This window comes from Alosa pseudoharengus, unplaced genomic scaffold (assembly GCF_046254945.1).
Source record: "Alosa pseudoharengus isolate Yale_2024_CS ecotype anadromous, Long Island Sound unplaced genomic scaffold, YU_APseudo_1.1 YU_APseudo_1.1_scf_3, whole genome shotgun sequence".
Lineage (NCBI taxonomy): Eukaryota > Metazoa > Chordata > Actinopteri > Clupeiformes > Clupeidae > Alosa > Alosa pseudoharengus.
Genome location: NW_027468718.1, coordinates 22572034 through 22593047, shown reverse-complemented (window position 1 = coordinate 22593047; position 21014 = coordinate 22572034). Strand labels below are relative to the sequence as shown.

At 41.3% G+C, this 21014-nt stretch overlaps 2 protein-coding genes across 2 annotated transcripts in view; one reads left to right on the top strand and one right to left on the bottom strand.

Annotated features, from left to right (window-relative positions):
• nxph2a (neurexophilin 2a) overlaps nt 1–7872 on the top strand; it is a 12112-nt gene extending 4240 nt beyond the window's left edge. Inside the window, exon 3 of the mRNA XM_076262592.1 lies at nt 5410–7872. Within this exon, the coding sequence (XP_076118707.1) occupies nt 5410–6156 (747 nt within the window). The 3' untranslated portion in view covers nt 6157–7872. The remainder of the gene's footprint in view (nt 1–5409) is intronic.
• A 1450-nt stretch (nt 7873–9322) lies between these two features.
• On the bottom strand, nt 9323–19293 carry spopla (speckle type BTB/POZ protein like a). The gene is made up of 12 exons (XM_076263587.1): nt 19108–19293; nt 17592–17722; nt 16757–16892; nt 15480–15601; nt 14609–14760; nt 14238–14365; nt 12727–12904; nt 12048–12103; nt 11813–11935; nt 11388–11530; nt 11219–11272; nt 9323–10653 (listed from the first exon to the last, which is right to left on the bottom strand). Exons 3-12 carry the CDS (start codon nt 16832–16834, stop codon nt 10509–10511), a joined length of 1179 nt encoding a protein of 392 aa, XP_076119702.1. The 5' UTR covers nt 16835–16892; nt 17592–17722; nt 19108–19293; the 3' UTR covers nt 9323–10508.
• Nucleotides 19294–21014: the final 1721 nt, after the last annotated feature.

Here is a 21014-nt window from a genome sequence, read left to right as displayed (position 1 = left end):
TTAAAATGGACCCTTGTCCGCTGAGCCCGCCATCCTGCCCACTGCTTTCCCAGACTGTGAGTTTGGATCTGCGGAGGTTTGAATGTGGATACTTGCTCTCCGCCGGACACACCTCTGCGCTGGGTGTGTCTCACTGCATTGGCAGTGTATAGGCAGCCGTCTCCCAGCATTTCACCATCACCCTGTTTTGATAAATGAGTTCTTAATGAATTCATGGTAAAGAGACTGTATAGGTCTTAGCTTTTATAGACCTTATTTCTTGATCTGCAATCTAGTACTTGTTTTTTTTTTCATTCCAGATTTATTTGTATTGTTCCTGAACAGTACAATTTTTAATTCAATAGTTAACTACCAAGCTTGTGTATTTCCTCTGTCTGGTCCGGTGCATTCCAGCTTTCTATTAAAAAGAAGCCAATCATTTCACACGTAGGACATCAATAAAACTCTCCTCGGTGAAGACACAGTGGTTACAGAGATAATGATGCCTCTGCCAGGCTGGGATGCGCGAGGAGTCACCCCTCGCCATGTTCAGAGGCCATCACCACGCTGCTTGTATGTGCATAACAAGGGCGGCTGGCCCCCATTAATTAAATCTCTATGACTTTCCCCCCACCGCACGGGAGTTTTGTCAGCCTGAGAGGAAACATTAGACATTTCCCCCTGATTAATCACACTGGCTCGGCTCTCCTCTCATCGTCTTCGCCTTGAAGCTCTTTTAGCCTGTCAGGCTCACGCAGCGCTGTCAGATCCTCTGTCTCTGCAGATTCCTTGTGAAGTACCTGTCTGCACTAGAGTGAAAAGAATACTTTTTTTATGCCCCTTTTTTGCTCCCTCTCATTTTTCTTCAAACGATAGTGTCTCCTCCACAAAAAATCAGCTGGGTCCCAGTCAGCCCAAAGAGCAAATTTGTTCTGTCAAATCCAACCTGAGACACTGCGTAAATTGTGCGTGTTGCTGACAAATTAGATCCTTGCTTTTCAGTATTTGTGCAATTTGCATGAAATTGCTCTCGTGGGGAATGGATACAAAAAAAAGGAATACATCTAGATTAAGACATCGATTGTGAGGAGGCTGCTTGTGCTTGTGTGTGCTTTAAACAAAGCTGTACAATAATGCAACATTAAGAGGTCCATTGATTGGGGCTAATTCACTTTCTTTTTCATATCTCTACCCAGCCCTCCAGATTCTAGTCTGCTAGTTCCAAAGAAAAGGGGGTTGGGGAGAAGGCGTTTTCTTGTGAAGTGCAGCAGTGGGATTCTGAAAGCGTTGATGTGATGAAAGGTTTCACCTGCCAGAGAATGAGCACAGGGATCTCCTGTCAGGATCGCCATGAGCTGAGATAACAGGAACATCTCACTGCCTTACGTCTTGCCAATAGCCCTCAAGATATCATATCGTTCACTGTAGGTCTTTATTAGCGGCTTTTGAAAAACACCCTACATCAGCATTTTGGTTTTTTTCTCACAATCTTGCTACCATTTTTCTCTGCAAACATTCACAAGGTAAATATAGCCTTTGGAAAATATTTAATTTAATGAATTACTGGTAAATAACTCACACTTAGAGAGTCAGTCATTTCATGACAGACAAAAAAGAGAAAATAAAGAAATGAACAAACGAAAAACCATTAAAAAGAAAGAACATTTAACAGCAGAATATTTCAGTACAGTTTTGTTGAATCAACTTCACTGAAACTGATGTTCTAATTTTTACAGAAAGTGTGACTAACCAGTCTTATGCATCGACTCGTCAATGTAGTCTTTCACTGTGAAACAAGAGAGAAGATCTTGGACATTCACAGCACACCCCCACCCTCGACGCAAGTGTCAGCTGTGTTGGGTAGGTGAGGTGGGGGAGAGCTGACAGACAGAAAGCATCAGCTCTCCATCAGCCATCACCTAATATACTGCAGCTCGCCTTTTGATCCATTGGTGCTGATTAAAGGAGAACATCAGGCTGGGCAGAGTAGAATCCGGCTCAGAATGAGAGGAATTCTGCTTGTTCCAAACAGACCTTCACTTTGAAGCTGATCAGTGATTTATGACCATTCTACCTCCTCTACACATAGTTAACATAGACTTGTTTAGGAGTGTTAAAAACACCAAGAATGTGACAGAGTGTGCCCATAAAATGACCCCATAAAAACCAAAGAAAAATAATAATAATAAAGAAAACAACACTGGAAATTATACAATAACATCTTTGAAATAAAAATAAAAAAATGTTTAAAGAAAAAACAGTGGACTGCTGTGAAATAATGTATGGCCAGTTAATGTCAGACAGACCGCCTTAGTGACCAAGTGGGTCAAATGTTTCTGTGCGAGCCGGGTCTCGCTGAAGTGCAGTGGCCCCCCTGGGGTCAGTAGGTTGCAGTAATGACGGAGGGGATTATGTGGTGTAAGATATGCGGTGCGAGCGGCTCAGCATGAGGATTTGCCGCTGTGATCCTGTCCGCCGAAACACCTGCCATTTGTTAGGCCGAGCCCCCGGTACCCTTGATTAAGAGTGATGGCTCTGAAGCGTGAGGCTCTCTCAGCCATCAGGGTAGCAATCTATTGGGCAGGAGCATGTGGACTCAAGCCCTCGCCTGCCCAGGGGCCTCCAGAGCCTCCTCCTGGAACCAGCTCTTTGCTGTGAATCATTACAAATGAAATGCCCTATAACGCCGTGCAGAGAGACAAGCGCGGAGGGAGCTCGCCTCAGGGGGACGAGAATGGGAATGGCAGGATGGAGAATGAGTGTGTGTGTGTGTGTATGTATGTCTGTGTGTGCGTGTACGTGTGTGTGTGTGTGTTTGTGTGTGAGTGTGTGTGTATGTCTGTGTGTGCGTGTACATGTGTGTGTGTGTGTGTGTGTCTTTTTAGCAGTGTTTCATGTTGCATACCTGAAGACAAGGGGAACTAATCATTCCTGATGTCCATGGACAGACACGGGTCGGCAAAAAGACGAATGCTGATGTCCCTGGGTTTAATAGCACTTGTGAAGGAAAAAGCTTAGAGTTTAGGCCACTTCTGTGTGATTGTGAATAGGTGTATATATATATATATATATATATATATATATATATATATATATATATATATATATTTGAAAGAAGACAAGTTGATAGAGGTCCAGTCAAAATATGTATTTTTGTTCGGATCTAAAAGTAATGATAGGTTTTCAAGGATAAACGATGGATGGAGGCTCGGGGTAAAGAAAAATCTGACATTGCAGCACGGCCATAGCCTCTGGCCAGGAAAACATCATGGTGTTGCTTGCTGTTGTTGCCCCACTGCAAAATGCATTCAAACAACATCCTCACAGATGATACAACAGAGAGATGTCTCTGACTCCTTAATAACTTTCCAGAGGCTTGGGCTGGTCACGGTGGCAATTACCTTTATGTCAAGCTCTAAAAGATATGTCCACTCAGGGGACCAGCAGTCAGCTACGGCTCCAAGAGGTTCATTACAGATGAATGTCTGGCATGGCTCACCCTGCCTTTTGTTTGTCTCATATTGTGGTGTCGGTCTCAAATGAATTTTAGCACCTCTGGTTAATGGAGAGTGACATTTTGGCAGGGCACGTTATTAAATCACATATTCACAGTTCAGATGCCTCTTTTTTTTTTTACAGCCTGCCCATTTCCAACAGGTACACCAACTCATTTATGTCATGGTGGAATTGATTCTCCAAGGCTTTGCTGCTGCTTGCATGATCAGTTTGTTAAAAACTACCCTAATATTGGTGAAATCCTTTCATTATTGGAACTTACGTTTTCAAAAGTCAGCCTTAACAGTTAATGGCTCAATATTATATTGAGCTAGCAGCATCATGTTCATCTGTATTATATACAAAAGGGCGGTGAAAATGTTTTCTTTCATATATTCAACTATCTATGTTGGTTTTGTGTTTGTGTTTGTGTGTTGTGTGGGTGTGTGTGTGTTGTGTGGGTGTGTGTGGGTGTGCACGTGGACCTGTGAGAGAGAGAGTAATAGAAGAGTCAAACACAGAGAAGGAGAGAGGTCAGAGAGAGATTTGGAGTGTGGAGATGAAAGGAGAGAGGATTGCCAGTGTACGTGTGCGCACGGCATAAGATTCTGCTCTTGTGATACTGTTAGTTGTGATAGCCATTTCCCCAGCCGTTTATCTTACTCTAAGTGCTTTCACGTTGGTGTTGGAATCACTCTGTTCCTCCATCATCTGCCTTTTCCACCCTCCCCTGCACCCCCCCCACCCCTCACATTTCACCCAATGCCAAGTCGATGGGCTTTTGTGGAGGATGATAAATGAGAAAAAGGGGAAAATAACAGTTACACATGAGATACCAGAAGGTAGAAGTGATGGAATATTCCTCCCTATTACTCACCTTGAAGCATTCACGGTATCTCTTTAAGTCATTTCACTTAAGTTAATCTGCCAGCACTCGGGCTGCACTGAGCAGATGACAAAGCTGTATGCACATGGAGCAGATGGAGTCACAAAGCATAAGGCTCAATTGATTTGTACTATTCTGACTTCCTTTTGTGAAGCTTTGATATACATCATTTGTATGATGTCTCGTCTTTTTGTACATGGTGGTTCAGTCTTAATTAAGCAGCAGGGAGAGTGATGAATGAATACACTTGCGGTCCATGGGAGCCACATTGATTTTGCATTAAATGTGGCATTCTCAAATGGATAACGTGATGATCTGTTTGCCTCATTTATCAAGCCGGGCCTGGTGTGATATCTGTAGTACATTAAAGCCACACACATTAGCTTCATTTGAAAGTACTAATGGCCGTTTTAACATTAAGTGACCTTGATTCGCATAGATGTGGAATTATGGAAATAGTGAGTTCTGTGACTAACAATTTTGAACGTAAGGTTGTCAGAAGATTGTACTTTCTTAACAGGACTCATATGCTACAATTAAGCTTACAGCTAAATTTATAATTAGAGGAGAAAAAATACTGTGCAGCTCCTCTCTGAGATTTCAGACAGCCCAGCTTAAAGCCGTCACATCTGCTGCAGCAAATTATCCCCTCAACTGAGCCTCAGGAAAGGAAACTACAGTTAATTACAAATACAACTAGTTTAGCTCTTTGCAGTAAATTATTAAGACTTTATCTGAGGTGGCCCAGGATTTGGTCTTTAGGCTAAGACACTTCGAGGTGCACAGGATTCACTCTGGTGAAATGTCTATATGAGACATCCATTTGCTTTTTATTACACCTTTTAATTTTACTGTTAAAAGCTGTCTTTTTACATTGTAAATCAGTACCCAGCTAGTTTATATTTTAGTCCTCCATTGCACATTCAGACACTTTTGTTGTTTGAAATGTACTGTTTTAATCTTGTAAATAAAATTTTGGTATGTTTGTAATAGCAGTGTGACCAGGCTCTAATAATTTCCTCTGATGTTCTCTCCTTTTGTCTTTGAAGGTCACGAGCCGCAAAGTGCAAATTCCAGAAGCAGAGCTGCTGGAATGGGAGGAGAGCGATAATGAGGAGAATGTCTCCCCCCAAGGGGCCAGTCCCCGGATTTTAAACCCCCTGCGTCTCTTCGCCAGGGGAACTCCTGGACTCAAAAACAACATGAGGGAAATGACATATTTAGAAAACATGGAGGACTTTTGGGACTGGTTATCTAACCAGACAGATGTTCAGGAGACGCAAACGAGAACTAAACGGAGGCCCATCGTGAAAACTGGGAAATTCAAAAAGATGTTTGGCTGGGGCGATTTCCACTCCAACATTAAGACCGTGAAACTAAATCTTCTCATCACGGGCAAGATCGTGGACCATGGAAACGGCACATTTAGCGTGTACTTTCGGCACAACTCCACCGGGCTGGGCAATGTGTCTGTGAGCTTAGTCCCCCCGTCCAAGGTGGTGGAGTTTGAGTTTGCCCAGCAGTCCACCCTCGCCACCAAGGACACCAAATCTTTCAACTGCCGCATTGAGTACGAGAAAACAGACCGCAACAAGAAGACTGCTTTGTGCAGCCTGGACCCAGCCAAGGTGTGCTACCAAGAGCAAACGCAGAGTCATGTCTCCTGGCTCTGCTCAAAGCCCTTTAAGGTCATATGCATCTACATCGCCTTCTATAGTGTTGACTATAAACTGGTCCAAAAGGTTTGCCCTGACTACAATTACCATAGCGACACACCCTACTCCTCCACAGGATAATGTTGGAGTTGTGTGATGGCTGCCGCCTAATAGTAGCTAGGAGGGAACCTGGGTGAACCACCATGACCCTGAAACATCATCAGCACCATGTGTTCTCCTCGATTCGAGGGCAATTAAAATTGACCAGATGTTTTTTATTAGGCTAGACCACAGGCATGTGTTCACAGATTAAAATGGGCTTTTTTTGCCAGTAGACCGTCAAAACAACATTGACACCAAGTACATGCTGATTTCAAAGTTTTATGAAACTATTCTAGAGGAGTAAATAGTGACTTTGAAAACATTGGTCTGCTACTGTGATTTTTTTTCTGAAAGAAGGCTTATTATGCATAGTATTTTTAAATAGTCATCATCTTTACCAGTGTCATGTGAAGTATTAGCTATGAAATTTGCAATGACCAGAAACAACTAGGGAATAGGACCATTAGATTCTCTGTGCTTTGGACATTTTGGTTTGTTAGACTTTTAATTATTGTATTCAGAATTCATTTTCACCAGTAATTCTGTAAAGCGTTGAAATCCTGTGAAGTCACTATTGCTATTAGAGTGTGTGCATATAACCTCAGAGTTTATTCTGTTCCAATTGTGCAATATTTCCTTTTACATTACACCTTCAGTAGGATATTGCCGATGGGTTTCATACAAGACCCTACATGCAAGGAGTTTCAGGTGTCTCACAAGGGCACAATTCACAGGACAGGTGGATTTAGTGAATCTGGCAGCCAATTAACAATGCTTTGTCATGGTTCTGCCACAGAGCCTGACATTTCCAGGCTTTAATTAACATTAATTATACTGAGAAATTTCACTTACAAACCATGACTGAGGCAGCCCAAGCAAAAAAAATAAATTTAGTGTGTCACTCATGTAGAAACTGCATAATGTGAGCTTAAACCAAGCCTTATGCTGTCACTGTGGACCTGTTAAGTACCCCAAATAGTGTATAGGGAAAGATTTTTGAGAAACGGGTGAAAAAAAGAACATTTTCCGTTTTAGCTTTCTGGTGCATTTTTAAAAATGAGAGACAGAGGCAAAATCACATTATAGTGTTTGTTGTGTTGCAGTCCAATCACTAAAAACTGTCCTTGAAAAATCAACCAGAGCTTGGAATTCTCAGGTTCTAAACCCTCAATGCCAAATAGGAGAGAGATTATTGTTGTTCAGTTAAAGGTGGCTCACACATTTGTGGGCCAAGACCAAGTGCCGTGAACCAAAAGCAAGTCAATCATTTCAGCATTTCAGTCATGCAAAATCAAATTAGTTGGCAAGTGAGCTTTGCTTTATCCCTGGTGTTTATCTCTTAAAAATGCAAATGGAACTCCCAAACAGCAGTAACATGGTTTTCCCATTGCCTATAATAATGTTCAGCCCTTAACCTTCTTTGTACAATTCAGTGTGTGGTGTGTGCATTGAAATAACAAAACTGTGTTTACACTAGCCTATTAAGTTAATGGGTATTTATTTTTATTTCCAAAAACAAATATATAAATGACTGTATAAACTGGTAGATAGCCTACTTTGGTGTTTAATAGTGGTATCATATAGATGTAGACTCATGAAGCTTAATTGAAGATGAATATATTGCATTATTTTTCTATATTGTGGTCAATAGTATGCCTTTATTTTCTCCTGTTATTCTATTGTGGTCCTTATCTCCAGAAAAATTATGTACCAATATCTTGCATCTGATCAGTAAACATTTTGTCATTTCTAACAGTCGGCCTGTACTGTTCTATTGATTACTGTTAACATAGTGACTACCATTGGAACAAAATGAAATCAACTTGTCGTGAAATGTATTTTTCATATTCTTGTTTTCTTACATTGGTATTTTAGCCCCCACCTGCTGGCCAGCTCTAAGAGAGGTAGTGTCAGTGTTTAGTAGTCTGGGCTTCTCATGTGTTGCCTTGGAGTAAGCCAACATTTCTTCTACAACGTATAGCCTACAATGCATCGACTGCACCCCATACAGACCACTTATTGTTGTTTCATCTTCTATTCCCCTCACTAATAACAAATAAAAATGGGATTTCACAGTGGTCAAACTTTATTCAACACCATCATCAAGCTACTGAGGGCTATTCAGGGATTTCACAGTGGTCAAACTTTATTCAACACCATCATCAAGCTACTGAGGGCTATTCAGGGATTTCACAGTGGTCAAACTTTATTCAACACCATCATCAAGCTACTGAGGGCTATTCAGGGTTCACATCGAATAAGCCCTAAGCATAATTTCATTATCTACATCTGCCTTTAAAAAAATATTTTGAGGAAAAGTAGGAAGAATATTATTAAAACAATACACTTGAAAAAAATCTATTATTGACCCTTGTCCCCCTGTATATTAGACATGCATTTGTAGTGAAAAGGAGGCACTGTCTACTGAACCCATTCCACTATGCAACCACTGATAGATAGATTATCATTTATCCTGAGAGAAATAGACCAGCCTATAGCCTAGATCACACAGTACGCCTATATGCTACTTCAGTTAGGGTTATGAAAGGTAGAAAATAATTAGAACAGCACTTAAGCATTCGAGACAAATCCAGATGACCACGTACGTGGTTAAGAGTAATTGTATTTTCAATCATGGCAGATGTTCTAACCTGCTTAAATGTATTTCTACAATATATGGGTCTTGCTATGGGGAACTCTCAGCTCAACATAACCAAGTAATGTCCTGTTTTAAGAGAGTGAAAACATTTCTGTCAAATAGAACAATGAAAGGTGATCTGATTTCCCCTCATAGCAGTAATCAAAGCCTTGTACACTGACTGATCAGTCAGGTACTCCACAACAATTGTTTTCTAATGCAGTGTTTTGTACTGAACACAACCAGATAAGGTGGTTTCAATTGGGGGTTTTTTTTGCTTTTAATAGAGCAAATGAGGTTGTTTTACTCATCTCAGGATCCGTTGACATGGTGACGCTCTAGACAGCAGACATCACACTCACTAACCCGCTTATTGGAAAAATATTTAATGAGTTAACTGCAGGCAATTCTTCCAAAACATTTTTTTTCTTTCAACATGGGAAATGCCAACATCTTCTGGTGTCCTTTGAGGACAGCTCAGTAATACATGCTTCATTCAGTATTGTGCACACTCATCAGGATGAGTACATCAAGTCTACTGTAACATCACAGTTCAAGACAAACAAATCCACAACAGACAACTGTTTTATTCCTCCCATCCATACAACACAGAGTAAAAAAATGACACTGACGCTCAGCATCCTACAACAAGTTCCCAGTTACGGTCTCACACCATCACTTCTGCAAATCCATCGCCTTCATTTAACTTCAAACTTTTCAGTTCGGAGATCATTTCAGGTAAAGGGAAAACACATGACTAACACTGAACCTGGGCATTTTATTCAAACAATATTAGATATGTTGGTATTTCAGAGGTTCCCTTTTTTGCTGATCACAGAAACCATAATTATATGCCAACTGCCACCTTAATCTGAACAGGATTATCTCTACAGCGAAATAACCCTCTTGCAAATGACAACTTTTAACATTTTGAATCAGATACACCTGGAGACTAGGTCAAACATTTGTTTTTTTTTTAAATCCCATAGGTTTAATAGATTAGAGGCAGAATACAGACATGAATTCCTTTCGTGTTACATACAGCATCACAACATACCACTGCATACATTTTTTCGCCTTTCTTTACAATATGCTTGCTTTTAGACCTGTCCTCTGAATAGGTTTAAATGTCTTTACATAGAAATTGTGCCATCAATATGGGGCATATTTGTCTTTTCAAAAAGTGTAAAAGAAATGACCTTGCGCTCCAAGTGTTGACACTTAATTTTAATGTCTAGTCACAAAACGGGCTAAACATTACAAATATATAATATTTTTCCCATTAAACACTCATTAACACGTTCCTATAGAACTCCATTTATCAAAATGACTAGACGTTGGGAACTAGTGCAACAGGGAGGTGGGCCTGGTCTTTGTGACAAGGCAGGCACAGCGTAGAATCAAGGAATCAGCTGCTCCAACGCGCTCTACTCCAGAGCAATGGCAGAGAAGTTAAGGCCATTTGAAATGACAGAAGATATCAGCTGATAAAGCTTGACGACCAGGACCGATCATCACTTGAAGTGAATAACACAGTTGTGTGGATAAATGACAAGCCTCCCCACCCTCCCTATGGAAACACGGATACCTTTTGCTCTTTGCATTTCTTTTCGAGTTTGTGTTTTGTCTGTCTGTTTAGTTTTTGTTTGTTTGTTTTTAAGAGGGTGGTAAGGAGGACAGTTTCTTAGTCCCTTGTGCTCTCCTCGTCTCTCCCTACCCAGCATCATGAAAAGTCTGACTGCGCTGTAGTCAGTCAGGACTGTTTTAGGCGTTTCCTGGGCAGGCCAAAGGGTGGGCACTGGGCAGATGCCAGCGCGCGGAAAGCCTCCGCCACTAAGTGAGGGTGAGACTGGATCATTGACTTCCAGCCCGCAGTTTCCATTATGTCTGCGGCGTGGCTGAAAATAAATGGGAGAGGAAAACGTATTAACAGCAGTGGATCACTCCCATTAAAAATCAATCAAGACAAATGGAGCCGCAGTGTCATGTTTAAAAAAACAAAACAAAACAAAAAATAAACACAGCGAAGCAATGGAGAGTGTGGACAGAAACCATAAGTGGTTAGACACCACATTCACTAAACTCCTGATTGGCTGATCATGGCTTTTCAACTTCACATCCCCCCCCCCCCAAAAAAAAAAGTCAGCTCCTTTATTGAAATATAAATAAAAACATTACCAATGCATTTTAAGGTGTTCTTTAAATTTCCACAAAGTCGGTAGGAAGGGGGAGAAAATAAACTTGAAATTAACTCGTGTTTTTTTGCTATCGTGTTGAAAAATGTGCCAGCTCTACAGCCGACATTCGAGTCTCTTGATAACAGAGTGAACAGCGATACGGAGCTCCAGCAGCAGCTAAACAGCAGAGCCCCTGCCTAAAACAATGAATTCTAATGCATCCCTTTGAGGAGGAGATAAGAGTTTGTTATTAATCTTGTGTCACATATATCTGCTAATTACATACTTGCTATTCCAGTTTTTCCCATCTTTGCAGCCCAGCTGTCTGAGGATACTGCACCTATGGTGGGAGAGAGATAAAATATAAAAACAAGCAGCATTCAAACTCAGGTAAACAGAAATGGCAGCAGGAATTTATCAAGTAGACTTTCTCCCCCCACCCAAGTGATACTTGCCTGTTGATAAAATCTATGGCTTGTGCTTTGAGCTGCTCTGCGCTGTGCAAATCTGCGAGGATGAGTGTGTCGGCCACATTCTCCACCGAGAGGCTGTTGCACAGAGCCTCTTCACACATGACCTTTAAGCGCTCCAGAGCATACTAGTGAAGGTTAGGGGGATGGAGAGGGTGGGAAGAAAAGGGCGATGGGAAATAGACAAAAGAAGAGAAAACAAAGAGAAAGTATACATGAGGCAAACAGGGTTTTGGGATCAGCACATACATTTGATTTTTAGAAAACAGACACATTTTTGGAGAAACAAAAACCGAACGGTCTCCTTCCTTGTACATTTTCATTGTGTTCAGAGCTGTTGTATTTTTGGCTTCTTAAAAGGTCAAGCTAGAATGGTAGGACTGAAAGACATGCGGTCACACAGGTCCTACCTTATCTGCAGCCGCTAACAAACTGTCCGCCATTTTCTCCAAGTTTGGCGCCTTTCCCGTGTAGATGAAGCCCATCATCTCTTTGAAGACTTCAGGATCTACATCACTGATGTCTACGCGATTCTACAGGGAACAAGAGGAACAGCAGTGCTCATTCTCTAACACATGGTAGACAGATGATCTCAAAATTGGAAAAGTAAAAATGATGTAGGCAAAAAAAATCAATGAGAGCAACCTTTTTGCTTTCTTCCATTTCATGTTCAAACATGGCATTAAAGACCGGTGATCTTGCTGTTCATGAAAACAACAAAAACAACTCATTAAAATAACGACCAACACATTATCACAGATATACTACCAGAAATAGCTAATTAAACATGAGCTATGTAGACTGCAAACAAATAAACATCACAGAAACACACATTTTCAGTTTGGTATTCATCATTATGATAAACAGATGGACCAAATAAAAAAAAAACTTTAAACTCAGCACATGATGGAAAACATTTCACACAACTCAGTCATCATATTCCCACCCCTCTGGAGAAGTGCCATCAACATCATGACGCTTACACATTGCATACATGCGAACAGCTCTTCACACACCACTTCACACACACACACACCAAGTAAAACATCTCTCCATCTTAATCCAAAACAGCATCCCCTTCCTGACAGGCAACGAGTCTTAAGCACAGCTAATGGGTTTCTTCAGTGCAAGAGCACTGCTGACACAGACACAGAGTTGGGGATGGTGGTTGTGGTGGGGGTTAAGAGACCGTCCCTGATCTCCCTGCTCCCCCCCCCCCCCCCAATGACGAGTGCTGGTCAGCAGAGCGATAGGGCTTGGATGGGAGGGTGGTAGTGTTGTCGTGGGGAGAGCTAGAGGAGCAGGTGGCGGGCGGCTGGCTCACCTGCCAGGATGGATTTGTGGGCTTTGAACTCCTGGCCCCTGACGTAGAGGCTGCAGTCAGTAAAGCGTGAGCACTCCCAGAGGTTCCCCAGGTCGTCAGCCAGCTGGCACTCCGGCACCTTCAGCACGTTCATGTTGGACTGGCCAGAGATGTTCACCGAATCCTGGACTACGCTCACCTACGACGCCGCAACGACGGAGAAGATGCATATATGAAAACGTGCATATTTGTGTGTGCATACAAAGGCAAGCATATGTGTCTGTGTGTGCCTGTACAAAAAGCAAAAAAATAAAAAAATCAAACAAATAAAGAGGAACTCTTAATTGGCAACAAGAATTGACTGCATATTAACAGCTTCTGTGTGCTGTGTTTCAGCAGTACATCAACAATACAAAAAGGCAGAGCAGAGAAAGCAATCCACAAAAGGGTTAGACAGCCGACTGGTTCAATTTAATTTCATGAACAGTCTAATTAATGAGGAAGAGGATCTAATTTGCTTTATGAAATTGCTCATTTCTCGCGAAGCATTAAACCGTTGGACAAATCTCAATAGGCATTTCTTTCCAAGGCAATATTCTGATAATTGAGTTAGCACAAATTCATTGACCAGTTCATTAATTGTACCCCTTTCAGCATCCATTTTGTTTCTGTTTTTTTCCCCGCCCCTCTTGCTCAGCATCATTTCCCATTAAAATGTTTTAGAAAAAGACTCCTTGATCTTATTTCTACATTCCAGCTCAATTTGAAACAAAAACACCAAACTCAATAGCAAATAATAAATGTGTGTCTTGTCAGCTTAAAAGAGAACATGCTGATTTTGAAACATCAACCTGATTTTTCAACATGCAACTTGCTGTATTTGATCCCAGTCTCTTGAAGGGAGCGTGAAATCCGGTCGGCCTACCTCCTGAGCACCGCCTGCCTCTCAGCAGCTCAGTCTCTGGGACACTTAACAGGCTGGATTAACAGCAGAGGCCAGACACACAAACAAGTGTCACCATTCTCAAACTGCCTTGTTTCTGAATTGCATCTTCAGCTTTAAGGCTTAATATCAAACAAGCGCACACACATACACCAGGCTGTGGAACAGAACCCAACCTCTTATTTATATAAATATAAATATTTATAAATATAAAAAAATATGTATATATTAACATTAAAAAAAAACCGTAAAGCCCTCTCTGTCAGGCCAGTTGATTCCGGTTTCATGCGAGCTGCTTCCTGTCATGCGCTTGGCCCAGTGTCAGTGGGATGCTAATCAGATGCTGAGCGGACGGCCGCAGCAAACACAGACGTGGCAGCGAGTGGAAACACGGTGGCTCGCAACGCTATTCAGTGTCGCACCCGATTTCAGAGCTCTGTGTGTGCTTCCACTAGGTGAGGGTGGACACTGTAGTACCCAACCTTAATTATAGGTGTGTGTGTGTGTGTGTGTGTGTGTGTGAATCAAAAAGGTGTGTGTGTGCGCGCGCACGCGTGTACACAGCACTGCTAAACATATGCAGTATTACCTCACAGAAAAGTGTGAGCTTGTCGTCCGGTAGGAGTCCGTTTGCTTCGTCGAGCAGAAAATCTCTCCTAATAAATTTTTTGAAACCCCAGTCTTTCCCTTGCACAAATCGATATGCTCTTTGGCTTTCTGCAGAGTGAGAAGAAATTTTCATTTAGGAGAAAAGACATGTAACGTTTCATTATCACAGCACATAAAAGTTTTAAACAAAGAGGCAAAGACAGAAAAAAAAAAATCCACAGCAGTAACCCCCTCAAAGCTCAACTTTTCCCCTGAAACATTCCAAAAGCAGAAATAGCAACACTGTCAAGCCTGAACAAAACATAACGGATTCACAGTTCGGAGGAAAAAAAGTGAAAAAAGAAAGCTCACCCATAGCTTTAGTTTCTTCCCTCTTTGCGTTCAGTAAGGAAAATTTAAACTTTGCCCTCACTTCACTTTTTGGACAACTAACAAGAAGTAAATACAAAGATAAGTAATCTTTGCTTTCATCATCAAGTCCCTTGGGATTGACTCGCAGGCACCTGGAAGACAAACAGAAGATATGGTAGAGTGCAAGTTTTTTAGAGAACGTTCTAAAACAGAAGATATTGTAGAGTACAAGTTCCTTAGACAACATTCTAAAATCTTAACCTGTTGAGGAGTGAATTTCTCTGGTTCCTCCAAGAATGCAACGCAAACAATCTATAGTTTCAGTGTTCTTTTTACAGTCTATGGGGGAAATCTCTGAGGGTAATTGTCGCATCATAGTGCGGAACATTCTAATCACAATCTAACAGGGAAGCTACACCAGGCGCGAAACTGAAGCGTTCCATTCACAACGCATAAAATCCATGGTCCATGGTCTATTTTTTTCGAACGTACGCGCCGCTATCACATCTGGTGTATCTACTTCCATTGATTACAGTGGCAGACACAACGCGAACAGAACGCTTCAGTTACATGCCTGGTGTAGCTTCCCTGTAAGGCCCAATTTACACCAAAGATTTGCGACGAGACGAAACCGTTGCAGACAGAGTTACAGCGGTGTGAATTAAATGTTGCACGTTGTTGCCAGCTGTTGCAAGCCGTCGCAAAGCATTCACCATGTCTAGTCGCAGTTGCAAGGTTTAAGAACATCGCAGCTCATCTCATCGCAAATCTTTGGTTTGAACCTCCCTTAATCCTCAACAGGTTAAAGGCTAAACTTAGCTTTATGACTGAGTGCATGCAAATAATTGCATTAAAATAATATTTTGCCTACCATTTCATTTTGTCATTGGGACCCGAGGAAAAGGTCGAACTTTTTAAAACCTCTCCCATCTCTTCTCTGCAAAAACTGAAGTTGTTTATGGTCCACATGTAGGAAAACTTCACTACTTTAACCTGAAAAACAATTCATCCATTACATGTGAGCTGTTAGAAGTAAAGCAATATAAAAATCACATGAATTCATTTAAAAACAGGCAGGTAGAACTTACTAAGGGTACTTATTTATGTTTATTTCTGACTTTTTTGCTGCCCTCCATACAACTAAAGAGCATCAGACTCATTTTAACCAATTTGGAAATTTTCATATAACTATATAACATGATGGGTGGGTGGGAAATAGATCAATAATCATCCTTGTATCTTTAATACAAAAAGGTCTGGCATACACTACTCTACCCTTTATGTAGAACATTCATTTTGTAGAGCAGTGGTTCTTAAACTTTTTGTCTGGCAACCCGCCCAAAAAAAAACCTTGGTCAAGTGTCGCGACCCCTTTCTTTCCAATCGTCAAAAAATTGTTTCACTTTGGAAAATGTTACGAGATAGGCATTGGTAATGGCAGCCTGACAACCAGATTCATTTTCCAATGGATAACTAGCACTCATCCAATGTATAACTGTTGCTCCTGTGGCAAAAAAGATTGCATAGTGTTCAGTCACTGGTAAGCTCATGCACAGGGTCTTCAAGCTCATTACTGCAAGAGGCACAGGTAGAGATTTGATTTTGTGTAAACAGAACATCCACTTTCAGAGGAACATTATGGAAACACTCTGAATTATAAGCTTACATCTAGGGCTACTGAATATGCCAGTTTATAAATAGAACATCATTTCATGACCCCTCGCATATTTTGGTCCCGACCCCCAGCCTAAGAACTGCTATTCTACAGCCATAAGAAAGACTTGAATGTTGAAATATAACTATATTGCTACACAACAAAAACAAGCATAACAGAAAAGGCAGTGCAGATACCATTTTACACTGTCTACCTACTGTTAACCTGCCACCATTAAGTTTTCGACTGACATCTAAAAATAAAAATAAAAACTTTGGGAATCAGCAATCATCAGCATTGGATAGGCAACAGTCAACTTGACACTGCACGTTTTCTGTTTAAAGCAACTGACTGCTTAGCTGTGCAATGATCCTGGGTGACTAAAGCCAGGTGTGAAAAATTGAAAAGTGTGTGTGTGTGTGTGTGTGTGTGTGTGTGTGTGGGGGGGGGGGGGGGGGGGGGGGGGGCTGTCAGAGGCCTTGGCCAGGTCCTACCTGGGTGTAACACCAGCTCTCCGCCACAGGCCCAACGGACATCTCCCCAGGAGGAGGGGGGGTGGGGACCCGTGACATCGCCAGCTTAGCCCCTTCACAAGAAGCGCTGACGTCCCTTTAGCTTTCACCACTTAACCTTTCCAGAGAAGAGGGAGGTGGGGAGGAGGTGAACCAAAAGCAGAGGGAAGTTAGTGTTGTAAAAATTGCAACAGTGTTCGCTGCTACAGTTACAGTGACAACACACTCCTGATCTCTCCCACACCAGCAGGCTGAGAAGTACAGCAGAAGACAACAGTCCCCAACATAACTGAACAACAAACAGGAAGCGTAAAAATATCACATCCTCCTGGGTCTGGGTTTGTCATCCACTTACAGCACCAAATAATGAATTGGGCAGGTTGGCTAGTAAGAAACCAAGAGGGCTGATCAGTGCCTTGAAAACCCAACATGGCCAGACTCTTTTTTTTTTTTGTTGGTCTGCTTTCTGAGACTACATGTCTGGTTAATTTGATCTGTCTGAACAAGCCTTGTGCAGGCCTAGAAGGTTTTTTTTGTTGTTGACATAGACAAGGGCGTGCTGTGGTTCAACTGCCACCCCCCCCCCCCTTTTATTTTGGCACCACCAGCATGGTTCTAGCTGATCCGACTCTATGGTGTTCCTCACATCTTAAGAATACTAGTCTGAGAAGTGTTCAGATCTTAAACCTTGTGTATCTTCAATAAGACGCTTCAACAACAGAACCAAAGATAGCACTCAGACAAAACACCGAATTATCAACAAGGCAATGCAATGGAAGGAGAGGTTGACACATTCGTTCATCTTATTTTTACTTACCAGATCCTGAATGCGATCTCTCATGCTACAATTGATTCCAGACACACATTTCTAATGTGTGCAATGGAAAAGCAGTGGAAATAAGCGCTATGGTTTTCAATCACAGCATGACTATTTGATTAGATCCGCATCTGATGAGGGAAAGAGAATGTTTAGCGTCTCAAAGTACATGATTATATATTGAGAGATGCTTTAGCGTATTCAACAATCACGTCAAAAACCATCCTTCTCACGCCCTTGCTAGCAAATTTAAAAACAAAATATATTTCCACACGCCATCTGGTCATATTGAATCCCCTGTTCACACAATATCGCTGAAGTGGGCAACTGATAGAAAAAACAGCAACAACTGACTGAAGTTTTAGGCTAATCAAGCATTTTACTTCAGAGGGTCACAACTAATCACAACAGTTGTAGACTTTTCGAGTTTCTTTCTGAAAGTTCGCAAACATATAGCATATTTAGCATGCTATATTTGAGAGGCAAGTTGCTGTGATTAATGCCGCAGCACAAAGGAGAGTTAGGAGCTTTTTGAAGGATAATGCACTTAAGTTATTATTAATGCGATTTGTTTGGATGAGGTAAGGTGATCTGTAAATTACATTAGATTTACCAATTTAAAATCGCCGCATTTCCCTCTTTACCTGTAAGGTGGCATGCATTACATGTTGGCTAACGTTACATATGCAGATAAGTTAACGGCAAGTTACAAAATTATCAAACAAATTGAAGTGTTGCCTAGCTTTCTCTAACCTTAGAGCTTACAGCTGGATAGAACTCTCAAGAATGAAGGAAACGCCACGCGCATTGCTTGTTAAGCTGACCGATAAGACGTGTTGATTGGAAAAAAGGTTGGCTAGCAGGTTTACAAAGATTGGCTAGCTACAAAGGTTGGCTAACTACATCCATCACAAAACAAAATAGCCTAGTAGCTAGATGGATACTGTTAGCTTGGGTGACTAACGTCACCTTTCGGGATGCTAGCAAGCTAAAATGTCTGTAAGCTAACTAATCAGTTAATCAGCTTACTGAATATTTTAATGAACATAAAGCCTGTTTCATTTTCACAATAACTGAAATGTTTCTAAAATGACATGCATACTCTCCAGCTAGTTTGTGGCTTACATGTTCTCAAAAACATACCCTCGATGGGCCAAACAAGCAAGCTTGCCAGACAACGTCACAGCACCTACAAGCTAGATGGCCAGCTTGAGTGAGCTAGCTTCGTCTGGGCCCGTCGGTGCAAAAGCTATTGGCTAGCTAACGTTAGCGGTTTAGAGACAAAGGTGTATCCAACGTCTAGAATGATCCATTTTACAACAATCATTAAGAAAGAACTAGTAGGCTAAGTTAGATGAATATGCAATATTTAGGTAAGCGGCCCTTTGTAGCATAATCTGCTGTTGGTTAAACAAAGATGTACGTTAGACGGTGAAGCAAGGAGTAGGCTAGCGTTAGCTAACGCACATGAACACCATAGGTACCTAGCTTGAAAATTAATGGACTGATTACAAACCTTTATCTCCCATCCTTTGTCTAACAGTATGGCATGTAATTATTTGAACGATCCTCAGAATACTATATGGCTGCGTAGAAGTTTGGTGTTTGTATACGCATTCACAAATCTCTTCTGTTTCACAGCTTGAAAGCTAACTAGCTTCTTTACTATATAGGGCCATTTAAGTGTAAGCAGACTACTTTAGCCTCACGCAAGCGCAGTGGTGGGACATCCCCAGCAACTTCCTGATTTCAACGTCAAGTTGGAGCCTATGGTAGGAGCTCATGATATAGCAGGCTATAATCGGATACATTCCACATCCCAGGATGTTTTTCTGAAAACATACACACCTACATTTATGATTGCAATTGTTACCATAAAGGGAGATTACCACAGCACTGATGATTTGCTTCACTGCGTCACTCTCACAGGCTAGTCTATCATAAAGGATGCAGAATGATAGATTATTATTAGAATTATTGTTATCTTATGCACTGAAGCTATTTTTATGTTGTAACTTGTGCACACAAGATATAATTTTGTTGCTACTAGATAATAATGTCTGCACACACACACACACACACAAACCACCTTTTATGGGACCCTCACTGGTGCGACCCTTGATAGTAACAAATATATAGGTTTATGATGGAACACCATTTTTTCCTTTGTCGATAAGTTGACAAGACATTTAGGCAATAGCAACATCCAAAAGACCCAACTCCCAACTGAACGACTGTGATTTTGTGAAGAACAAAAACTGTTGTGCGGTTACTTTTCTGTAAGTCCTAGGCTGGTGTTGTCTGTCTAGTAAACACAAAGCTGCTTTGGGTAAAGCCACGCTGAAACAATTCACAGTTCTGCACTGCAGGCATGAGATAATACACTCCCATTTACCTCAGCATGCATGTCTCTCTCAGAGACTTGCTAAATATGAACACAATCATGTGGAATTTATGTTTTCATGGCTAACATACTTAAATTGTGAAATTGAGAAGGGGCCTTTATCTGAACAGCAAAGCATGTGATCCAGTCAACAAACACTGAGTAGCATTTTCCGTTCAAAGACACTCTGTCATGCATTTAGACCCATTCTTCACACACTCACACACATACACACAAACACACACATGAACTCTCTCTCTCTCTCTCTCTCTGTGAAAACATAATATATGCAATTAGCATATGGATCTTTTCTCATTTGTTTGTTTGTTTGTTTCCTCTCTATATTTCTCATTTTTATACCAGTTTCATTTCTTTATAGGGACATATAGCCTAAACCTTTAGTAAAGTCTTCAGAAAAGTTCTCAAAGAGATAGCAATCTCATTAGGATGAAGACTGATTTTGCATTGGGAAGAAAGACTGTCTCATCATGAGATGACTGCTCATTTTAGCTCCTGCTTTAAGATACAAATATCAGTGACTTGATAGTGTTTAAGAGTGCTATGCCCTCCACATGTATTGCCACCCCAGGTAATGTTGAATTAGATAAATAAAATCCATCTTTTGGCAATCCATCTTAGTCTAACAATGAAAACAATGAGAAAAAAATCCAACCTTGGAAGGGAGAACATTAATTCTGAGAAAAGCATTGCCCCATAAAGAAATAAATGCCAAAGCACACAAGCCACAATTACTTGCACCCCTGTATTTGATATATAAAGCCTCCATTTGCCAATAAAACACCTCTTCATCTTCCCCTACATCCCATAAAGTTGGAGAATACAAACCAAGATATTTGAGACCATTCCTGGAATCCGTCTTGTTCAGATTCCCAGGTCCTCTCATGTGCATCCTCTCTCCCCACTGGGTGGAGTTCAGATCAGGGGATGGAGATGGCCATGGCGGATGCTGATTTTGTGTTCAGTAACTTTTAGTGTCTTGGCAAAGACATACATTTTGATCTCAAATGTTCGAGTATCTC

Bases quoted from the DNA above. Each gene is read 5' to 3' on its own strand.
- spopla (XM_076263587.1), bottom strand. From the start codon at position 16,834: ATGTCACGGGTCCCCACCCCCCCTCCTCCTGGGGAGATGTCCGTTGGG. The intron at 15,602-16,756 runs GTAGGACCTGGC...ATTGTTTTTCAG, and splicing joins AGAGCTGGTGTTACACCCAG to GTTAAAGTAGTGAAGTTTTC. The intron at 11,273-11,387 runs GCAAGTATCACT...CTCCCACCATAG, and splicing joins GCCATAGATTTTATCAACAG to GTGCAGTATCCTCAGACAGC.